The 21,388-nt window shown below is 45.7% G+C and overlaps 2 protein-coding genes across 2 annotated transcripts in view; both read right to left on the reverse strand.

The window, feature by feature from the left end:
- Positions 1 to 3,884, reverse strand: part of LOC139805604 (putative uncharacterized protein MYH16) — a 65,138-nt gene extending 61,254 nt beyond the window's left edge. Inside the window, exon 1 of the mRNA XM_071764158.1 lies at positions 3,323 to 3,884. The gene's annotated coding sequence lies outside the window, so the exon portion shown is untranslated. The remainder of the gene's footprint in view (positions 1 to 3,322) is intronic.
- A 1,986-nt stretch (positions 3,885 to 5,870) lies between these two features.
- LOC139805809 (putative ankyrin repeat domain-containing protein 20A2) overlaps positions 5,871 to 21,388 on the reverse strand; it is a 32,248-nt gene continuing 16,730 nt past the window's right edge. Inside the window, exons 15-24 of the mRNA XM_071764650.1 lie at positions 13,648 to 13,800; positions 12,604 to 12,779; positions 12,317 to 12,410; positions 11,784 to 11,861; positions 11,081 to 11,215; positions 10,141 to 10,253; positions 9,612 to 9,744; positions 8,694 to 8,824; positions 8,124 to 8,337; positions 5,871 to 6,841 (exon numbers count right to left, since the gene is read on the reverse strand). Coding sequence (XP_071620751.1) covers positions 8,181 to 8,337; positions 8,694 to 8,824; positions 9,612 to 9,744; positions 10,141 to 10,253; positions 11,081 to 11,215; positions 11,784 to 11,861; positions 12,317 to 12,410; positions 12,604 to 12,779; positions 13,648 to 13,800 — 1,170 coding nt within the window. The 3' untranslated portion in view covers positions 5,871 to 6,841; positions 8,124 to 8,180. The remainder of the gene's footprint in view (positions 6,842 to 8,123; positions 8,338 to 8,693; positions 8,825 to 9,611; positions 9,745 to 10,140; positions 10,254 to 11,080; positions 11,216 to 11,783; positions 11,862 to 12,316; positions 12,411 to 12,603; positions 12,780 to 13,647; positions 13,801 to 21,388) is intronic.

Consider the following 21,388-nt stretch of genomic DNA (forward strand, 5'->3'; position numbering starts at 1 on the left):
TTCCAAAGCCCCTTGTTCTAAATCCTTGTTTAATCCTTTTCTTCCTTCCATTGAAATAGGATATTGTTTGATCCTGATTGGATGATGTGGATCAGTTATCTGAACTTCTATTGGATCCATATTTATTTTTCCAATTTCTCCTTCTTTATACCGTATGGATGGATCCATTGACTCCTCATCTGCTTCAGTCAAGGTACATAAATTAATGTTCAATTTTTCTCCATCACTTTGAATATTTACTTTCAATTTTAAGATCAAGCCTCTCCCAAGTAGGTTATACTCTGCTTCTGGGAGCAAAAGCAAATTATGCAAGCAAATTGTATTCTCTGTTTCTATTTCCACATCTTCCAGGATTGGCACTTTAGAAGGTTCTCCTTTTGCTCCAATAACTGACATATAATTCTTTCCTCTCTTTATTCCTTCAGGTAATTTCTGTATAGTAGCTTTTTCAGCTCCAGTATCTACAAGGAATAAAAATTCCTTTTTATGGGGACCTATTAATAATTTTATCAAGGGCTCTGTAGATGTTCCGGTCCCCAATAAATACAGTCTCTAGCTATGTTACAGACATGTAAAGTAAAAAGGTAGCAGAGAACATATGTGAAAGGTTGCATTGTATCAACTTAATAGGAATAACTGCATTTACAAAGCAATCTTCTCAACTGGAACATGGAACTGGAGCTGAGCTCTGGCGCTCAAAACTGAGCCATGCCAGACACGCAGCAAAGGACATGAGCACAGTGCTCGTGCCCAAGTGATTCCTGGAGCAGTCTTTCTACTTCCAAGGCCCTTTATGCACTCTGAAAAGCAGGCTATGGTTTTTGCTTCAGAAATGTGGGGTTTTTTTTCTATTCCATTCCATAAAGCAGGTGTGCAGAAAATGAAAAAGTGTAAAGAGGAGCAGATGTGGCAGCAGCAAGAAATGAGTCAGAGACTGATGAAAAACTCAAAGCCCAAATCCAGATCATTTTATTTAGAGAAAGTACAAAAAAAAGGGGAGGAAAGTAGGAAGTAAAGGGGGAGGGGAAGGACAGGGGGAGAGACAGGAGCAGGGACTGGGGGAGGGACTGGGGGAGGGACTGGGGGAGGGACTGGGGGAGGGAAAGGGGTTGGGAAAGGGGAAGGGAAAGGGGGAGGGAAAGGGGGAGGGAAAGGGGGAGGGAAAGGGGGAGGGAAAGGGGGAGGGAAAGGGGGAGGGAAAGGGGGAGGGAAAGGGGGAGGACAGGAGAGGAGGGAAAGGAGGAGGGGGAGAGGATGGAAAGGGGGAAGGGAAGGGAAAGAGGAGGATGGGGAAGGGGGACTACGCATCAAAAAAAACACCAGGGAAGGGCAACAGGGCTGTCATCCATCCAACAGACTAAGAACATTTATTCAGACTGACAGAAACATATTTTTATGTCTTCTGATCCATCACAAGATATGCAATAAGCTCCCAAAGATGTAGTTTAAAGTTCATCAGTGTCTGGGGAGAAAAGAGACAAGATTCCTGACGTTACTTTTACAGGAGAGAGGGGCAAAGAGGTCGCTGTCAGAACATTACGGCTATGAAGCCAGAGCTGAACACTCTGTGATTAAAAGCAGACAGCAACAGAAGGAAATTGGCTCAGGGGCTTCCTGCTTTGAAACAGCACCAGTCACTCCAAAGCTGTGACTCTGGAGTAATCATCACAAAAATAAGTGCAATTCCTCCTGGGACATCAGGCCTCACATCACAGAACATGTTTGATGCCATGGATGACAAACATTCAACTCCCCTGACAGTTGCCTGAACACTACTGAGTGGTCTTTCCCTAAAGAAAGGATAACTTTTGTCACTGATTAGCCTCTTCTTGCCTATTCAAATAAGACTGCAACAGAGGAGCTACAAACACAAGCAATGAGCAAGGGAAAGCAAAGACCAAGAACTGACAGCAGAGGGTGTGTGTTATGGGTCAGTGCTGAAGGCAATCACTGGACACGGGAGGAGAAGTGATGGCTGAAGTCTGAAACTCTGTGTAGGGCTCCTTTTATGCTTGTGATTGAGGATAAACTCCAGTGAAAGGTGACTTCAGAATAAGCCAAGTTTATCTGTGTGGAGGAAATGGGTAAGATTCCTTTCTGCTTGGTTTGGGGTTTTTTTTCAGGCAGCTGCTTAAAGCTCTACAAAGCATTTTATAATAAGAAAATTTCCATGTTCAAGTAAGTGTAAAGATAGCGGAAAAAACCCCTGTGCTTAGCACAGGAACTAAACAGCTTTCAAGATGTTGTTTTCAAGAGGTAGGAGCAGTCATCTTTTTACTTACTCTAACATGACACATTACCATGTCCAGCTTCTTCAGAGACAAATTCATCCAGTTCCCGCCTGTACTAGAATTATTCAGAAAACACACCATTAACATTGTGCAATATTAAACTTCTAAAACCTTCTTCCAATCCACACAAAACCAGGCAAAAACTTCAAGGGCCAAAGAAGTGAGGCCATAAACCAGCAGAGTGGAGGGAAGGGCCCCCTCTGCAGGACTAAAGGGAGAGCAGTGACCAAATTCACAGCTCCTCCAGGAGAACTCCATAAAAACCCAAATGCCTCCTACACACAGTGGATCTTCTACATTGAAGCATCAAATGAGATTTGTGGCAGATTTATTTACTATAGTCATACACCCTAGGTAAGAAAATTTCATTTAAAGCTTAGCTGGGAACATCCTATGGCATCATCTTTGGTTTCTGGGCATTCTTGGAAAACAGCCCTCAAAACCCAAACTTTTCACCCCTAGCACACCTAGATGTTGTGTTGGGATGAGGAGGAGTTACACCATGAGTAATCCCTGCAAATGAGTTGTAAGTTTAGGCTAAAAAGCACAACCTTGCATACAGATGCTCTTCAGCAGTAGCTGAGGATGGGATTTCAAAATGTTTACCTTGGCTGCAGAAGAGGAAATCCTGTTCATCAATGGTTCTGCTCCTCTGGGTGAACTGGGGATGCTTCCTACTGGACTTCTGTTCAGAACCAGACTGGTGCCAGAATCTCCCAGGTGAGTTGAATGGTGAACTGGATTTGCAGCCACTGATGGGAAGTGTGTTCTTCCACCTTCCACGAAGCTTTCTGTAGGCTTTTCCTATTATTTTTTTCCATCAGTTCTGAAACATTCAGACACAAAGAATTATCTCTGGCAGGAACAGATGAGGAATGACCAAACCCATTTGACCTGAGGGGTTTTGGGGAGCCTGTATCATAGCAGCCAAACCTGCAAGAGTTACCAAGACTTGGGATTGTTCAGCACCAAAGCTTCAAAGCAATCTGTGAATGGAGTTTGCTCTGGAATTTTGGGACAACTTCATCTACCTTGGATTTAGCCTCTCCCAATTCCTTTTCCAAGCCAGGTTGGCTTCCTCCAGGTTCCTGCAGCGCCTCGTAGCAACTTCCAGTGAAGCTTCTGCCACAGACAGCTTTCTAACGTCACCTCTCTGGCATTAAATGAAACGGTTAGATGAGCATGAAAAAAAAGTTATAAGGACATGAATTCTGTCTTTAACTTATTTGATTATACAGTTACAACTGTCTTGAATTCAAAAAGTAGGAAACTTTGGCCTGCCACCAGCAGTCAGCCCCTCCAAACTCATGGAGCAGCTCATGGAGATTTCTGTTTTCTAATACACAAAAAAATAATATATTATATAATATAGATAATATTATACTTTTTGAACAATACACCAGCATACACTGAATCATGTTATTTTTTTTAACCAAACCCAAAGCAACCTGTTTGATGCAAGAGCCACAGGTTGACTGCAGATACTACTCTGGTGACTAAAGGCGGGACTTTGTATGAGATGGTTCTTGGGTCTCTTTCTGCATTCTACAAAGAACTAAATTAATACATTAAATTAAATTAATAATTAAAATAAATTAAATTAAGACAAGACATTAAATTAATACCAAGTTAATTTTAGAGTAACAAATTTCATAAATCTGGACAGTCCCTCCTTTCCTCCAGCCACCCACCCAACTACCATCTCCCAAAGGAACCTGGTGTTCTGGCACTAGAAATACAAAGTGATTCACAGGGGAAAACCATTGACAGCACTCCTGGAGTTCTTCCCCCTCTTCCCTTTTAAAGAAACTGAAAAATGAAGAATAAGGTGGTTATATCTGACACATGCAGGTATTCACCTCACTCAAACACTCCAGGGTTGAGAGGAAGAAAGAAATGGAATTTTAAAGCACTGTGCACATCACTATTCACAGACAAACAGGGTCTAATTACTCAACAGGACTAGTTCCTGTTTTCCAGAAAATAAAAATTAACAAAATGGGTACAGCAACTTTTAAAACTTTGCTCTGCCTGGGACTGGTGGAATTTGCAGAAAAAAACTTTAACATTCTAGTCAGTCTTTTGACAAGTTAATTAGCCCAACACAGCCACACAGAAGAAATTTAAATATCACAATTCACAAGATATCACATCACAAGATAGAGAAGAGAAAGCTTAGTGGCTGAAATTGACTTTTTTGAGGAACAGGCAGGTCCCAAAAGACAGAATGCAGAAATGAACAGCAAAACACTGCTCAGAGCCTTCAACACTGCAAAAAGTGTGTCCTTTACCTCCCTTTTTTTACTTTTTCAGCCTCATAGTTTAAGACTTGTTCTCTTAAGACAGCACACTTGGCCTTTAATTCCTTGTTCATCTTTTCCAGCGTGGAAACTTGCTTTTCAGCAGAGTTTGTGGAAAATGTCATTAAAGCATCCCTGTGCAGCAGCTGACGGAATAAATGGCTTTCCCTCTGGAGCTGGGCCAATGCCTCCTGTGTGGACAGAATCACAGAACCACAGAATCATTAAGGCTGGAAAAAGCCTCTAGGATCCTCGAGTCCAGCTGGGAAACCAACACCACTAAACCACGTCCCTTAAGTGGGAATATAATGTGCTCCACTCTCCCCTGAGGTGTTACACAGCACTCCAGACCCCTCTGCCCAGCCCTGCCCCAGATATCCAACAGGATGCCTGCCCTATTCCCCTCAGAAGAAAATCTTTTCAAACACGTCTTAGCATGGCCCAACACACGTTTTGCAGATGCAGGGAAAGCATCAAAGGTCACCAAATTCCAAGGTTTTTTTGCATGAGCTTTCTCTTACAAAGAGGAAGACCAAGTATGTTTAATCACACACATCAGCCTTTTACAGACAAATCTTCTTTACTTCAAGATGTATTTTGTATGGGGGAAAAAAATGCATTTCACTGCATTGTTTGCAGGAACAATACAGTCCAGCTGGAAATAAAGCAGCAGAACAGGAAATACCCAGCATCGTGGAAACGATTTTTCCCCATCCTAAGAAAACGGTACCCAACTTCAGACAGCAACACCACCTTCCTCTGCACGACTCTGCCATCACCAGTAGTCACTTTCTGCTAATTTTCTTTACCTTATTGTATAATTTACTCTATAATGACTCTCTATTTACTCTATAATTTTACTTAGCAGTCCGGACTCTAATTAAAAATATTTGGCTTCACATACCTGCACCCCAGAGAGCTTCCTTTAGGCCTTTTTTCCTTTAGGCCTGGTGATGACACATGGAAAGTTCACCTCCAGGGAAAACCACAGGCTTCTTCCTTCTTCCAAGGACTTTTCCAGCAATGGAGGGCAGAGTTACAGCTCAGTAGTGTGAGCAGTTTGACTTTTCTCCTTTCTTCTTCTACAGGGTGATGATGACTGCACCGTGGTGTTTTCATCAAAGCTGTTTCTCACTGGATCTCTTGGAAGACAGTGAAATTTTAGAGGTTCTCTTCTCTTTGTCAACAATCCTTGGATCTCTCAGGTGTCTTCCTCAAAGCAATCTTTGGTTTTCTTTGAGGAGCACCCTGGGGATTCTTCAGGGATTGCAGGATGCTCTTTTTAATGTGCTTCCAGAACACTTCAGGAGAGAGAGCTATGGGATGACCTAAAAGTCTTGAAGGTTTACCTGGAAGCTGTTTCTCACTCTACCTTTTGGAAGACAGGGAAATTTGAGAGCTTCTCTTCTTTGTCAACACTTCTGGGATCTTTTGGGTGAGATCCCAATCTTTGGTTTTCTTTGAGGAGAACCCTGGGGATTCTTCAGAGGACTGCAGGATGCTCTTGTTAATGTGCTGCCAAAGCGCTTCAGGAGAGGGATCTATGGGATGATCTAAAAGCCCAGCTTGAAGGTTTACCTGGAAGCTGTTTCTCACTGTACCTTTTGGAGGATGGTTCACTTTGAGCCTCCTCCCTGGGATGCCACCCCTCTTAGGTTTGGGCTTCAAGCAGAGGGTAAGTTTGCATGGCACAAGGCAGTGGTCTGTAGGACATTCTGCACCAGGCATCGCTTGGCTAGGACGGACATCGCCAACATTTCTCGGGCGCACTAAGACACAGTCAGTGAGGTGCCAGTGCTTGGATCCAGGATGCTTCCAGGTTGTTGGAAGAGAGTTTTGGGGATGGTGAGGTTCTGCTCAGCCCAAAACTCCAGCAGGAGACGTCCATTGTCGTTACAGTTTCCAACACCATGCTTGCCCAGGACTCCTTTCCAGGCTTCATAGTTCTTTCCTACTGCGGTGTTGGAGTCACCAAGGATTATGATCTTAGCATCTGCAGGAACCTTTTGGGTGAGGCAGTGCAGCTGGCTGTAGAATTTGATTTTTTTCTGCATGGTCAGCTTGGAGGGCTGGGGCACACATACTGAGGAGAACAACACGGTGCTTGTTGTGGAGTGGGAGGCGTAAGGAAATGATGAGATCCCAATGAGCGGTCGGCAAATTTTCAAGTTTGGAGGCCTGGAATACCCATGAATAAAAGCATAATCCTCAGCTGTCAGCCCAGCAGTGTCTTCATGGGAAACACCAGCACTGTAATGAAGGAGAACTTTGATCAAATGAAGACTCCTACCAGCAGCAGCAATCATGGGTGGGGTTCTGAAAGACTCAAAACTTCCTATGAAATGGATTATTTTACACAGACACTGTCATTAGCTTCATTCCTGCTTGTTCTCAGGAAAAGTATTTTCCCCATTACTTTACAATGAACAAAGGAAAACCAGGTTCCATTAAAAGCAAAAATAACATGGGAGAGGGAGTCAAAACAACTGCGTGGTCACACCAAGCTGCCACACGTACAACACTTCAGTGCACATGAGGCTGCTGTGCCTCTCAGCAATCCCACTGAAAGAATACTAAAGGGACGCATGTGGATAAATCCCAAAGCCCCCCAAAGCCCTGAACCTCTGATCATTTTCAAGCAAGTACAAGCAACAGCAAAATCCTGGGGAGAAGAGAGCCCTAACATGTCAAATAAGGCACAGGTAGAAGAAAAAAAAGCAGGAAAACTACTGCCTAGACCAAAAGATGACCCCAAAACAGGACCAACCCGAAGCAAAGCAGTAGGAGTTGAGGTGTTAGAACTTTCCCTTCTCTCTGGAGCCTTTACAATGCCAAGAAGGTCCAGAGAACACTCCACAACTTGTGCAAAGGAATAAAGAGAAGAAAAGCATCTTGCTTTCCTTTTGACATGAGGGGTTTTGGAGAGCCTATATCTTAGCAGTCAAAGCACCTGCAAGGAGCAGCAAGAGTTACCAACACTTGGGACTGCTCAGCACGAGAGCTTCAAAGCAATCTGTGAATGCTGTGTGCTTACACAGCTTCTTCCAAAAGGCACAGAACACCTGCACAACAAATCGGAGCTACATACCCTTTCCCATGGGAAGTTCAAACCATGCTCCTCAAATGGAAGCCAAAAAAGATATCCACTTTTTTCCTTCATAGAACCAACTTCTGTTCTCTGAAGGGCCCATCCTTATTTAAGCAGTACAGCACATCAAATTCATTGGGGGGGGGGGAGGGGGCATTTTGCCATTCATTGAATAAAAGGACGAGATTATTAAAGACGGGCAAAAAGGCTCACTGTTAAGGTACAATTAATTAAAAAAAACATTAATTCCACGATCAGTGGTGTTACTCTTGAAATGTTCAAAAGAAATTAAAGACAGAGCGAGGGTTAAAGGAACCTTCCTCACAAATACGCCATCTCAGGTTTACAGATATAATGCTGACCAGATGTAGAAGAGGAAGTTTTGGAGGAAAACACATGAGAAAAAAGTAATCTCTTAAAACACCCCAAAGGGCATGTACCTACCTTTCCAGTTCGTTTTGTAGGCATCTTCTCTTTTTCACTTCCTCCAGATACAGCTTTTCATATTTTTGATTTAGAGCAATGCTCTCCCTCAGGGTCTCCTTTCACTGTCCAATTCTTGTTCAAGGTCTCCAATCCTGCAGAGCAGCAGCTTTCTCTCTGCATCGTGGTCATGGGCTCTGCTCTGTTCCAGTCTGTCCTGGGAAGCTGCCTGCTCCTGAAGCAGGTAACACACTTTTACCCACCACAAAGAAAAAGGGAACTCTCCCATCCCTCAGCTGAACCTGCCCAGTGTCAAGGGCACAGGTTTACTCCCTGAGCCACCTGTGCCTCCTCACTCCCCTCAGCAACCAAGGCAGAACCCCTGAGCAACTACCATGGGCAAGAATTCTTGACTTTCTTCATTCAGAAAGAATCCCCCCCTCTCAGCACTGTTATTCATCAAAGCTTCTAAAGAAGGAACACTGTCTCTGTAGGACAGGGCAGAGAGGAAAGGGTTCCTCAAGGAAGGAGTCCCCCACCCTGCCACTTTGGTGGCTTCTGTTCTCAGAACTGATGGGTGATGTTTCTCACCTCTGCATGCAGCTGCTGTTTGGGCTTCTCCAGTTGTTCCTGGTTCCTCCCCAGGATTCACATCTCAGTTCACTGAGCCTGAGTTTGGTTTTCTCCCTGTCTGCCTCCAGCTTCCAAAAAAGTTCATCAAGCTGTAGAGAGAAAAATAAAAAAACAAAACCAAAAAAGAAAAGGAGTTCAGCAGGATCTAAAAGAAGGCAATCTGTGAAAAACTGATAAAGGACTGGGCACCAGGACTGTATTTGTCATCTACTAACTCAGTATTAAAATGAAAGCAAAACGAGGGGCTTCCTTTTAAAAAAGAACAGCTGTCACACCACCTGAACTTTCTCCAGCTCAAGTCATGCCTAAGATGGGGATTGAGGGTGACCTTGGGCAAAGCCAGCTTCATACAGTTCTTCTGAGTGATGGTGGCGTTCCATATGGTGGCCTGGGCTGGGTCTCACTGCTCTCAGCCCTGACCCTCACCCATGGACACCATGTCCTGGCAGGAATGCAGATCTGCCTGTCCCCAGGGGCTGCCCTGGGGATCTGCACCCTTGGCTCATCCCCATGGCTCTCTGCTACTCTTCTTGGGGAGGGGGCGTGGGACTGCTCCTGCCCCTGGAGCTCATGGACCCTGACAGCCTTGTGGGGACTCTTCCCATCTCCCTTGAGGTGCCCTTGCAGAGACTGCTTTGCACATCACCTTTTCATCTTTACCCATCAGGATAACTGCTTTGTTATTGTTATTGGGTACAGTCATCTACTGCTGCAGCAGTGGAATGAGCACTGTGGAAAGCCAAATCCATTCCAAAATACAGCCCAGAAAAAAAAACAACAAATGAACAACGTGAAAAGACGACTTGGGAAAGAGTAACACAGGTTCCAGGATCAAAAAACACCGCCACAAAAAACCTCACACAAATGAGAGCTCACCTTTGTATTTATTTTACCAAATTCATTGACCACTTCAGAATAGCCATCCTGCATTTCTTTCTTCAAATCACGCAGGGACATCTTCTCCTCATTTTCCTTTATAATCTGTGTAATTCTTGAAAATCCGTCCAACCTATACAGCAAATTTGGCAAGAAAACAATGAAGGAAAGGAACAACCAGCCTTTTTCACATACTCTTGTGTAAACATCACAGATGGAACTTGCTTCATCTTTAACGTGCTTGACACAACAGAAATTACTGAGAGAAAAATACAGCATTCCTATGCCATGCCTGGAGGGTCCAAATTTCACCTGAGTAAGAATTCAGACTTCCCTCCCAGGAGACCTGCAGGGCAACCTCCATTTGCAGTTCCTTTGGCAGCTCTTGAAAGCTCTCATCTCATGTACAGCACTGTCTTGCTAGCACTAAGATGAGGATGGAATTTCCTCACAGACACCTCTATACACTCGGTTTTACACTGAAGTTTAATACAGTCAACTGGTGCTCAGGGATATGAACAAGACCTACCTCTCAGACTCTTTCTCCACTTCCTTGTTTGTTTCCAGCTCTCTGTCCAGATGCACTCTGACACTGCAGTTCAACTCTTTAAGCTTCTTCTCTTTCTTTCTGTCACTCTCACACTTTCAAAACAGAAAAGACAGATGACACACAGGGCGCAGAACAGGATCTACAGGCAGGACCTGCATCTCATGTTCTCCCCACAGCAGCTGCACTACACCTCCATCTGTCAGCCAACTTCCACAGAAAGCCAAGGGACACAATTCCTGAGAATATTTCATTGGATTTCCCACCCAGCAGGCCAGTATCTAACAATGGAAACAGATGCTCCCACTGAAGCAAAGAGGTGATTTTGATTCACATCTTGTTTTCCCTCTTGCTGTTCTCTCAGCCAAACCAGCCAAGAGCTGGCAGCTGCTCTGAATTTCTACTTATACTTTTTCCTCTGCAGAAAAGGAGAAAAGGGAAAGACTGCTCCTTGGAATCTGGCAGCTGTTTCTTGTTTCTTGTTTGGCACTAGTTCATTTGCCCCCTGTTCCTTCAGTATGTTTTTCTGCAAGGTTTTTAAGCTCCCACTACCCTCAAAACATGCAGCAGCTCCTCCAGACACTGAACTGGAAGCATGAAACATTCTACCCTGCCCAGAAACGCAGGGGTCAGAAGATGACCAGAAGAAATCCAGGGAAAAATGGGCAACTGCATCCTTACTCAATGTGGTAAGCTGATAGCAAACCACACCAGCAACTCTGCCTGATACAACCACTCCAAAATTTTGACACAGGGACCCAGCTAGCTTTTATCTGCCTCCTGGAGGATCCCTAAATCACAAGGGAGTCTGAGCCTGAAGAGCAGGAATAAGAGCAACACCTGAATAGAGAAGTACTCAACAAAATGTGAACGAGGTGGTGCTGGGTATTGGCTGGTCCTCTGGAGGGTTTCCTGGGCTCACCTGTTTCAAGAATTCATTCTTTCTCCTTCCAAGTGGGGAACCATGGTCTTCAGGGTGCAATCCTGGCTTCAGCCTCTCTGTCCTCATGCTGTGCAAGTCCTTTGATGGCACAGACAGCACAACCTGCTTTTGCAGCTGTGAAAGCAACGGTGGCAAAAGGAAAAACTAAGGTGACCAGAGAGGTAACAGCACAAAGGAAGCAGAAACTCACATGGAAACAGGCCTAAACTGTCCTCTCCCCATCCAATATTTCCAGCTAAGGCTAAGGCAGTGTGCCTAAGGAACCAAACTGCAGCACCTGGGGCTCGCAGAAAGAATGAACACTCTAGAAGTGGGAAGAGGAGCTCACAACTTTGCAACGTAAGAAGACACACACACAAAATAGCCCAAAAACTTTCTTACAGACATCCTCTTGAGTTCATAATGATAGCAGAGAAAAATCCCTTTAGCACCCACCACAGAACATACCCTCACTGCTTCTCTAGCAGCTCTACATCTCCTGAGAGCAAGAAAACCTTTTCAGATCAGCAGTGCTATTTATGCTGCTACCCAAAGGGACCAAGATTTGCCTAGCAGATCCAGCACCAAAGTGGAACAGAACCTGCTGATTCAGCTCAACTATCTAGAACACAAGTTTGCTGGATGCTTTAGCAGCACTCTGTAAGAAAAAGCTAAGTAGAAAACACAGAAGCCTCCCATGTACCTGCTGCTGGTGCTGCTCCTCTGCAGCTGCCTGTGCTGCTCTTAAGCTGGTTATCAAGTCTTGCAGGTGCTGACAAGCCTACAAAAGCAGTAAAAGAAGCAAGAAGACACACACTGACTTTCCAGCCTGAAAGTTCCAGACTCCTCATTATCAAAAATGAATACTACATCCACCTCTTCACCTCTTTATTCCTATTATACCCAGCACCAATGATCAAAATGGCCATAGTTTGAGGGCACTGTAAAACTGGTTGCAGTCATCTCCTCTGCTCTTTTCTTCAAGGAGAGGGAGAACACCATGCAGGACACAAAGAAACTTCAGTGAAAACCATCAGGAGGAGCTTTTCCCACCCACATGACATCTGAAAACCATGCCCTGTGAACCAAAGGGGAAAGACCAGCAGCCAGTATTCAGGAGAAAGAGGGAACTGAGCTCCCCTCAGCTCTCCAGGAAAACCTCATCTTAGCATTTCCCCACAGCAACCGGTAAGAAGCTCAGGAGCTCACAACAAGGCAAGTTGAGGACCAGCTTACTGAGGCAGAGGCTTGCAGGGTTCCCTCAAGGGCTTCAATCATATGTTTTTGCTGCTGGACTGTGCCTTCCAGTCTGGCATTTTCCACGGAAAGGCTTAAAAAGAAATACAGGCCTTATCAGAGAAATCCACCAGAGCAGCAGTTCTTGAAGAGCACCAGGGGAAAAACAAACAAAAGCATCTTCAAAATCACCTGTTAACTTGCTGTGATGCAACGAGGCTGTGCTGTGGTTTTCACACAACCCCGGACAGTGACAGACACCTTGGTTCTCTGTGTCAGTCTCTTACCAGTGCACACGCTCTTCCAGCTCTTTTACTCTAGCCCTGGTCTCCGAAGGTGATGACAGGAGGTCTTTAAGTTTTTGGGACTTCTCTCTTAGTTTTCTTTCCCTATCCTTGCCAGAACTCATGCAGTGATAAATCTGATGCTCATATTGAAGCTGCTGCTTTTCCACTTCCCGACACTGTAAAAACACAGCAAGAATCGACAACAGTTGGGAGAGCTTTTATAGAGAAAAAACAACTGCTGCTGAAAAACTCTGGTGACTGCCCATGTCTGCACATACCCACTACCCAAAAAACTGTCATCAGTTCAAACACATTCAAACTTTCACTTCTACTAGCAAATGAACACAAACCCCTGATAGTTTCTCATCCTCTAGACTGGTCTCTCCCATCCCTCTACTAATCCCCTACAGCATGGTTCCAAGCACCAACACTCACCCTCCAACCCTTTAAGGGACTCATGGCACTCTCCCTATCCACTGGTTTCCTCCCCCATTGAAAACTGAAATAAAACTTGATCCCTCTCCTAAAGTGACTTCAGTCCCTTTGTCTCCTCTCAAAAGTAGATAAAGATGATTTCTGTTTCAGAATATATATATATATATATATGGAGAACAAGGTACAAAACCCTTCTGAACATGATTTTATGGTGGTCTTGGCAGTGCTGGGTTAACACCTGGACTTGATGCCTAAAGGTCTTTTCCAACCAAAAAGATTCTGTCATCCTCTGTTACCAGAGGGAGGGGGGGGTGAGGGGAAGCACCGTGAGCATAAAGAAGCCCAAGTGCAGCAGTCCAGAATTTCTACTGCCCTTCAGAAATCAGACAAACTGCTGGGCCAAACCACATGCAATGAGCAACAGACACGTCAGTCTCTTTTGCAGAGCACCTTGCCACATACAAACCTCAGACCAAGTAAGGACACCGTGTCCTTCATGTCACAGACATGGACACCACGTTTATCAAACAGTGAGACTCCTCCACACGTCATCCCATCTCTGGGGGGGTGCTGGAGTTGGTTCTGGACTTCTGGGACAAATTCACCTACCTTGGATTTAGCCTCTCCCAGTTCCTTTTCCAAGCCCAGGTTGGCTTCCTCCAGGTTCCTGCAGCGCTTCGTAGCAACTTCCAGCGAAGCTTCTGCCACAGACAGCTTTTTAAGAGCTTCACCAAGCTCCTGCTGCAGCTCTCTGACGTTGCCCTGATGAAATGGTTAGATGAGCACAAAAAAGGTTATAAGAACATGAACTATGCCTTTACTTTAACTTATATGATTATACACTTAGACCTGTCTTGGGACTCAGTCCCAAAGGGAGGAAAATTTTGCCTGCCACCAGCAGTCAACAGCTGAGCACCTCTAAATTATCACCAGCTGCTTGTGAGGATTTCTGTTTTCTAATATCTAAGAAAGGCTCAAGTATTACTCCTCTTGAACACTACACCAGCATACCCCGAATCATGTATTTTTTTAACAAAACTCAAAGCAATCTCTTGTGATGCAAGAGCCACAGTTTGACTGCAGATATTACTCTGGCGACTGCCCATGTCTGCACATACCCACTACCCAAAAAACTGCCAACATTTCAAATACCTTCAGATCTTCACTTCTACTAGTAAACACCCACAAAACATGTTACTTTTCCACCCTCCAGATCCCTCCCCTGATCCCTTACAGCATGGTTCCAAGCACCAACACTCACCCTCCAACTCTTTAAGGGACTCATGGCACTCTTTGTATCTATTGGTTCCCTCATTCATTGAAAATATGAAATAAAAATTCATCCCCCTCCTGAAGTGACTTCACTGCCCCTCTGGTCAGGAGATGAAGATGATTCCTATTTAGGAACTCTGAGGCCTCTCTACTTTCATTTTTGTAAGAGCACAGCAAGAGCTACTCAAAAACCAGCTGGGAAGAAGCCCTTGCACGAAGGCTGCTTCAGGATGGAAATGGCAGCAGGGCCAAACAAGGGGGAAAAATAAATAAATAGAATATATATATCTATGCAGAATAAGGTACGAAACCATTCAGAACTGGAAACTTGCTGGTGAATGGATTAAATCCGTTTGGTCTTTGCTCACCAGTGGTGTCCCCCAGGGCTAAGTGTTGGGGCCCCTTCTCTTCAATATCTTTACCGATGATCAGGATGAGGGCAGGGGGTGCACCCTCAGTAGACTTGCAGGTGACACCCAGTTGGGTGGGAGTGTTGATCTGCTTGAGGGTAGGAAGGCCCTGCAGAGGGACCTGGACAGGCTGGAGCCACGGGCCAAGGTCAACTCTAGGAGGTTCAGCAAGGCCAAGGTCCAGGAAAAATATTTTCACCTAAAGGGTTGTCAGGCACTGGAAGCGGCTGCCCAGGGAAGGGGTTGAGTCACCGGCACTCAAGGTACTCCACATCCCTGAACATGTGGAGATGTGGTGCTGAGGGGCATGATGCAGTGGTGGTCTTGGCAGTGCTGGGTTAACACCTGGACTTGATGCCTAAAGGTCTTTTCCAACCAAAAAGATTCTGTCATCCTCTGTTACCAGAGGGAGGGGGGGGTGAGGGGAAGCACCGTGAGCATAAAGAAGCCCAAGTGCAGCAGTCCAGAATTTCTACTGCCCTTCAGAAATCAGACAAACTGCTGGGCCAAACCACATGCAATGAGCAACAGACACGTCAGTCTCTTTTGCAGAGCACCTTGCCACATACAAACCTCAGACCAAGTAAGGACACCGTGTCCTTCATGTCACAGACATGGACACCACGTTTATCAAACAGTGAGACTCCTCCACACGTCATCCCATCTCTGGGGGGGTGCTGGAGTTGGTTCTGGACTTCTGGGACAAATTCACCTACCTTGGATTTAGCCTCTCCCAGTTCCTTTTCCAAGCCCAGGTTGGCTTCCTCCAGGTTCCTGCAGCGCTTCGTAGCAACTTCCAGCGAAGCTTCTGCCACAGACAGCTTTTTAAGAGCTTCACCAAGCTCCTGCTGCAGCTCTCTGACGTTGCCCTGATGAAATGGTTAGATGAGCACAAAAAAGGTTATAAGAACATGAACTATGCCTTTACTTTAACTTATATGATTATACACTTAGACCTGTCTTGGGACTCAGTCCCAAAGGGAGGAAAATTTTGCCTGCCACCAGCAGTCAACAGCTGAGCACCTCTAAATTATCACCAGCTGCTTGTGAGGATTTCTGTTTTCTAATATCTAAGAAAGGCTCAAGTATTACTCCTCTTGAACACTACACCAGCATACCCCGAATCATGTATTTTTTTAACAAAACTCAAAGCAATCTCTTGTGATGCAAGAGCCACAGTTTGACTGCAGATATTACTCTGGCGACTGCCCATGTCTGCACATACCCACTACCCAAAAAACTGCCAACATTTCAAATACCTTCAGATCTTCACTTCTACTAGTAAACACCCACAAAACATGTTACTTTTCCACCCTCCAGATCCCTCCCCTGATCCCTTACAGCATGGTTCCAAGCACCAACACTCACCCTCCAACTCTTTAAGGGACTCATGGCACTCTTTGTATCTATTGGTTCCCTCATTCATTGAAAATATGAAATAAAAATTCATCCCCCTCCTGAAGTGACTTCACTGCCCCTCTGGTCAGGAGATGAAGATGATTCCTATTTAGGAACTCTGAGGCCTCTCTACTTTCATTTTTGTAAGAGCACAGCAAGAGCTACTCAAAAACCAGCTGGGAAGAAGCCCTTGCACGAAGGCTGCTTCAGGATGGAAATGGCAGCAGGGCCAAACAAGGGGGAAAAATAAATAAATAGAATATATATATCTATGCAGAATAAGGTACGAAACCATTCAGAACTGGAAACTTGCTGGTGAATGGATTAAATCCGTTTGGTCTTTGCTCACCAGTGGTGTCCCCCAGGGCTAAGTGTTGGGGCCCCTTCTCTTCAATATCTTTACCGATGATCAGGATGAGGGCAGGGGGTGCACCCTCAGTAGACTTGCAGGTGACACCCAGTTGGGTGGGAGTGTTGATCTGCTTGAGGGTAGGAAGGCCCTGCAGAGGGACCTGGACAGGCTGGAGCCACGGGCCAAGGTCAACTCTAGGAGGTTCAGCAAGGCCAAGGTCCAGGAAAAATATTTTCACCTAAAGGGTTGTCAGGCACTGGAAGCGGCTGCCCAGGGAAGGGGTTGAGTCACCGGCACTCAAGGTACTCCACATCCCTGAACATGTGGAGATGTGGTGCTGAGGGGCATGATGCAGTGGTGGTCTTGGCAGTGCTGGGTTAACACCTGGACTTGATGCCTAAAGGTCTTTTCCAACCAAAAAGATTCTGTCATCCTCTGTTACCAGAGGGAGGGGGGGGTGAGGGGAAGCACCGTGAGCATAAAGAAGCCCAAGTGCAGCAGTCCAGAATTTCTACTGCCCTTCAGAAATCAGACAAACTGCTGGGCCAAACCACATGCAATGAGCAACAGACACGTCAGTCTCTTTTGCAGAGCACCTTGCCACATACAAACCTCAGACCAAGTAAGGACACCGTGTCCTTCATGTCACAGACATGGACACCACGTTTATCAAACAGTGAGACTCCTCCACACGTCATCCCATCTCTGGGGGGGTGCTGGAGTTGGTTCTGGACTTCTGGGACAAATTCACCTACCTTGGATTTAGCCTCTCCCAGTTCCTTTTCCAAGCCCAGGTTGGCTTCCTCCAGGTTCCTGCAGCGCTTCGTAGCAACTTCCAGCGAAGCTTCTGCCACAGACAGCTTTTTAAGAGCTTCACCAAGCTCCTGCTGCAGCTCTCTGACGTTGCCCTGATGAAATGGTTAGATGAGCACAAAAAAGGTTATAAGAACATGAACTATGCCTTTACTTTAACTTATATGATTATACACTTAGACCTGTCTTGGGACTCAGTCCCAAAGGGAGGAAAATTTTGCCTGCCACCAGCAGTCAACAGCTGAGCACCTCTAAATTATCACCAGCTGCTTGTGAGGATTTCTGTTTTCTAATATCTAAGAAAGGCTCAAGTATTACTCCTCTTGAACACTACACCAGCATACCCCGAATCATGTATTTTTTTAACAAAACTCAAAGCAATCTCTTGTGATGCAAGAGCCACAGTTTGACTGCAGATATTACTCTGGCGACTGCCCATGTCTGCACATACCCACTACCCAAAAAACTGCCAACATTTCAAATACCTTCAGATCTTCACTTCTACTAGTAAACACCCACAAAACATGTTACTTTTCCACCCTCCAGATCCCTCCCCTGATCCCTTACAGCATGGTTCCAAGCACCAACACTCACCCTCCAACTCTTTAAGGGACTCATGGCACTCTTTGTATCTATTGGTTCCCTCATTCATTGAAAATATGAAATAAAAATTCATCCCCCTCCTGAAGTGACTTCACTGCCCCTCTGGTCAGGAGATGAAGATGATTCCTATTTAGGAACTCTGAGGCCTCTCTACTTTCATTTTTGTAAGAGCACAGCAAGAGCTACTCAAAAACCAGCTGGGAAGAAGCCCTTGCACGAAGGCTGCTTCAGGATGGAAATGGCAGCAGGGCCAAACAAGGGGGAAAAATAAATAAATAGAATATATATATCTATGCAGAATAAGGTACGAAACCATTCAGAACTGGAAACTTGCTGGTGAATGGATTAAATCCGTTTGGTCTTTGCTCACCAGTGGTGTCCCCCAGGGCTAAGTGTTGGGGCCCCTTCTCTTCAATATCTTTACCGATGATCAGGATGAGGGCAGGGGGTGCACCCTCAGTAGACTTGCAGGTGACACCCAGTTGGGTGGGAGTGTTGATCTGCTTGAGGGTAGGAAGGCCCTGCAGAGGGACCTGGACAGGCTGGAGCCACGGGCCAAGGTCAACTCTAGGAGGTTCAGCAAGGCCAAGGTCCAGGAAAAATATTTTCACCTAAAGGGTTGTCAGGCACTGGAAGCGGCTGCCCAGGGAAGGGGTTGAGTCACCGGCACTCAAGGTACTCCACATCCCTGAACATGTGGAGATGTGGTGCTGAGGGGCATGATGCAGTGGTGGTCTTGGCAGTGCTGGGTTAACACCTGGACTTGATGCCTAAAGGTCTTTTCCAACCAAAAAGATTCTGTCATCCTCTGTTACCAGAGGGAGGGGGGGGTGAGGGGAAGCACCGTGAGCATAAAGAAGCCCAAGTGCAGCAGTCCAGAATTTCTACTGCCCTTCAGAAATCAGACAAACTGCTGGGCCAAACCACATGCAATGAGCAACAGACACGTCAGTCTCTTTTGCAGAGCACCTTGCCACATACAAACCTCAGACCAAGTAAGGACACCGTGTCCTTCATGTCACAGACATGGACACCACGTTTATCAAACAGTGAGACTCCTCCACACGTCATCCCATCTCTGGGGGGGTGCTGGAGTTGGTTCTGGACTTCTGGGACAAATTCACCTACCTTGGATTTAGCCTCTCCCAGTTCCTTTTCCAAGCCCAGGTTGGCTTCCTCCAGGTTCCTGCAGCGCTTCGTAGCAACTTCCAGCGAAGCTTCTGCCACAGACAGCTTTTTAAGAGCTTCACCAAGCTCCTGCTGCAGCTCTCTGACGTTGCCCTGATGAAATGGTTAGATGAGCACAAAAAAGGTTATAAGAACATGAACTATGCCTTTACTTTAACTTATATGATTATACACTTAGACCTGTCTTGGGACTCAGTCCCAAAGGGAGGAAAATTTTGCCTGCCACCAGCAGTCAACAGCTGAGCACCTCTAAATTATCACCAGCTGCTTGTGAGGATTTCTGTTTTCTAATATCTAAGAAAGGCTCAAGTATTACTCCTCTTGAACACTACACCAGCATACCCCGAATCATGTATTTTTTTAACAAAACTCAAAGCAATCTCTTGTGATGCAAGAGCCACAGTTTGACTGCAGATATTACTCTGGCGACTGCCCATGTCTGCACATACCCACTACCCAAAAAACTGCCAACATTTCAAATACCTTCAGATCTTCACTTCTACTAGTAAACACCCACAAAACATGTTACTTTTCCACCCTCCAGATCCCTCCCCTGATCCCTTACAGCATGGTTCCAAGCACCAACACTCACCCTCCAACTCTTTAAGGGACTCATGGCACTCTTTGTATCTATTGGTTCCCTCATTCATTGAAAATATGAAATAAAAATTCATCCCCCTCCTGAAGTGACTTCACTGCCCCTCTGGTCAGGAGATGAAGATGATTCCTATTTAGGAACTCTGAGGCCTCTCTACTTTCATTTTTGTAAGAGCACAGCAAGAGCTACTCAAAAACCAGCTGGGAAGAAGCCCTTGCACGAAGGCTGCTTCAGGATGGAAATGGCAGCAGGGCCAAACAAGGGGGAAAAATAAATAAATAGAATATATATATCTATGCAGAATAAGGTACGAAACCATTCAGAACTGGAAACTTGCTGGTGAATGGATTAAATCCGTTTGGTCTTTGCTCACCAGTGGTGTCCCCCAGGGCTAAGTGTTGGGGCCCCTTCTCTTCAATATCTTTACCGATGATCAGGATGAGGGCAGGGGGTGCACCCTCAGTAGACTTGCAGGTGACACCCAGTTGGGTGGGAGTGTTGATCTGCTTGAGGGTAGGAAGGCCCTGCAGAGGGACCTGGACAGGCTGGAGCCACGGGCCAAGGTCAACTCTAGGAGGTTCAGCAAGGCCAAGGTCCAGGAAAAATATTTTCACCTAAAGGGTTGTCAGGCACTGGAAGCGGCTGCCCAGGGAAGGGGTTGAGTCACCGGCACTCAAGGTACTCCACATCCCTGAACATGTGGAGATGTGGTGCTGAGGGGCATGATGCAGTGGTGGTCTTGGCAGTGCTGGGTTAACACCTGGACTTGATGCCTAAAGGTCTTTTCCAACCAAAAAGATTCTGTCATCCTCTGTTACCAGAGGGAGGGGGGGGTGAGGGGAAGCACCGTGAGCATAAAGAAGCCCAAGTGCAGCAGTCCAGAATTTCTACTGCCCTTCAGAAATCAGACAAACTGCTGGGCCAAACCACATGCAATGAGCAACAGACACGTCAGTCTCTTTTGCAGAGCACCTTGCCACATACAAACCTCAGACCAAGTAAGGACACCGTGTCCTTCATGTCACAGACATGGACACCACGTTTATCAAACAGTGAGACTCCTCCACACGTCATCCCATCTCTGGGGGGGTGCTGGAGTTGGTTCTGGACTTCTGGGACAAATTCACCTACCTTGGATTTAGCCTCTCCCAGTTCCTTTTCCAAGCCCAGGTTGGCTTCCTCCAGGTTCCTGCAGCGCTTCGTAGCAACTTCCAGCGAAGCTTCTGCCACAGACAGCTTTTTAAGAGCTTCACCAAGCTCCTGCTGCAGCTCTCTGACGTTGCCCTGATGAAATGGTTAGATGAGCACAAAAAAGGTTATAAGAACATGAACTATGCCTTTACTTTAACTTATATGATTATACACTTAGACCTGTCTTGGGACTCAGTCCCAAAGGGAGGAAAATTTTGCCTGCCACCAGCAGTCAACAGCTGAGCACCTCTAAATTATCACCAGCTGCTTGTGAGGATTTCTGTTTTCTAATATCTAAGAAAGGCTCAAGTATTACTCCTCTTGAACACTACACCAGCATACCCCGAATCATGTATTTTTTTAACAAAACTCAAAGCAATCTCTTGTGATGCAAGAGCCACAGTTTGACTGCAGATATTACTCTGGCGACTGCCCATGTCTGCACATACCCACTACCCAAAAAACTGCCAACATTTCAAATACCTTCAGATCTTCACTTCTACTAGTAAACACCCACAAAACATG

The sequence above is a fragment of the Heliangelus exortis genome, chromosome 20 (assembly GCF_036169615.1).
Source record: "Heliangelus exortis chromosome 20, bHelExo1.hap1, whole genome shotgun sequence".
Taxonomy (NCBI): Eukaryota; Metazoa; Chordata; class Aves; order Apodiformes; family Trochilidae; genus Heliangelus; species Heliangelus exortis.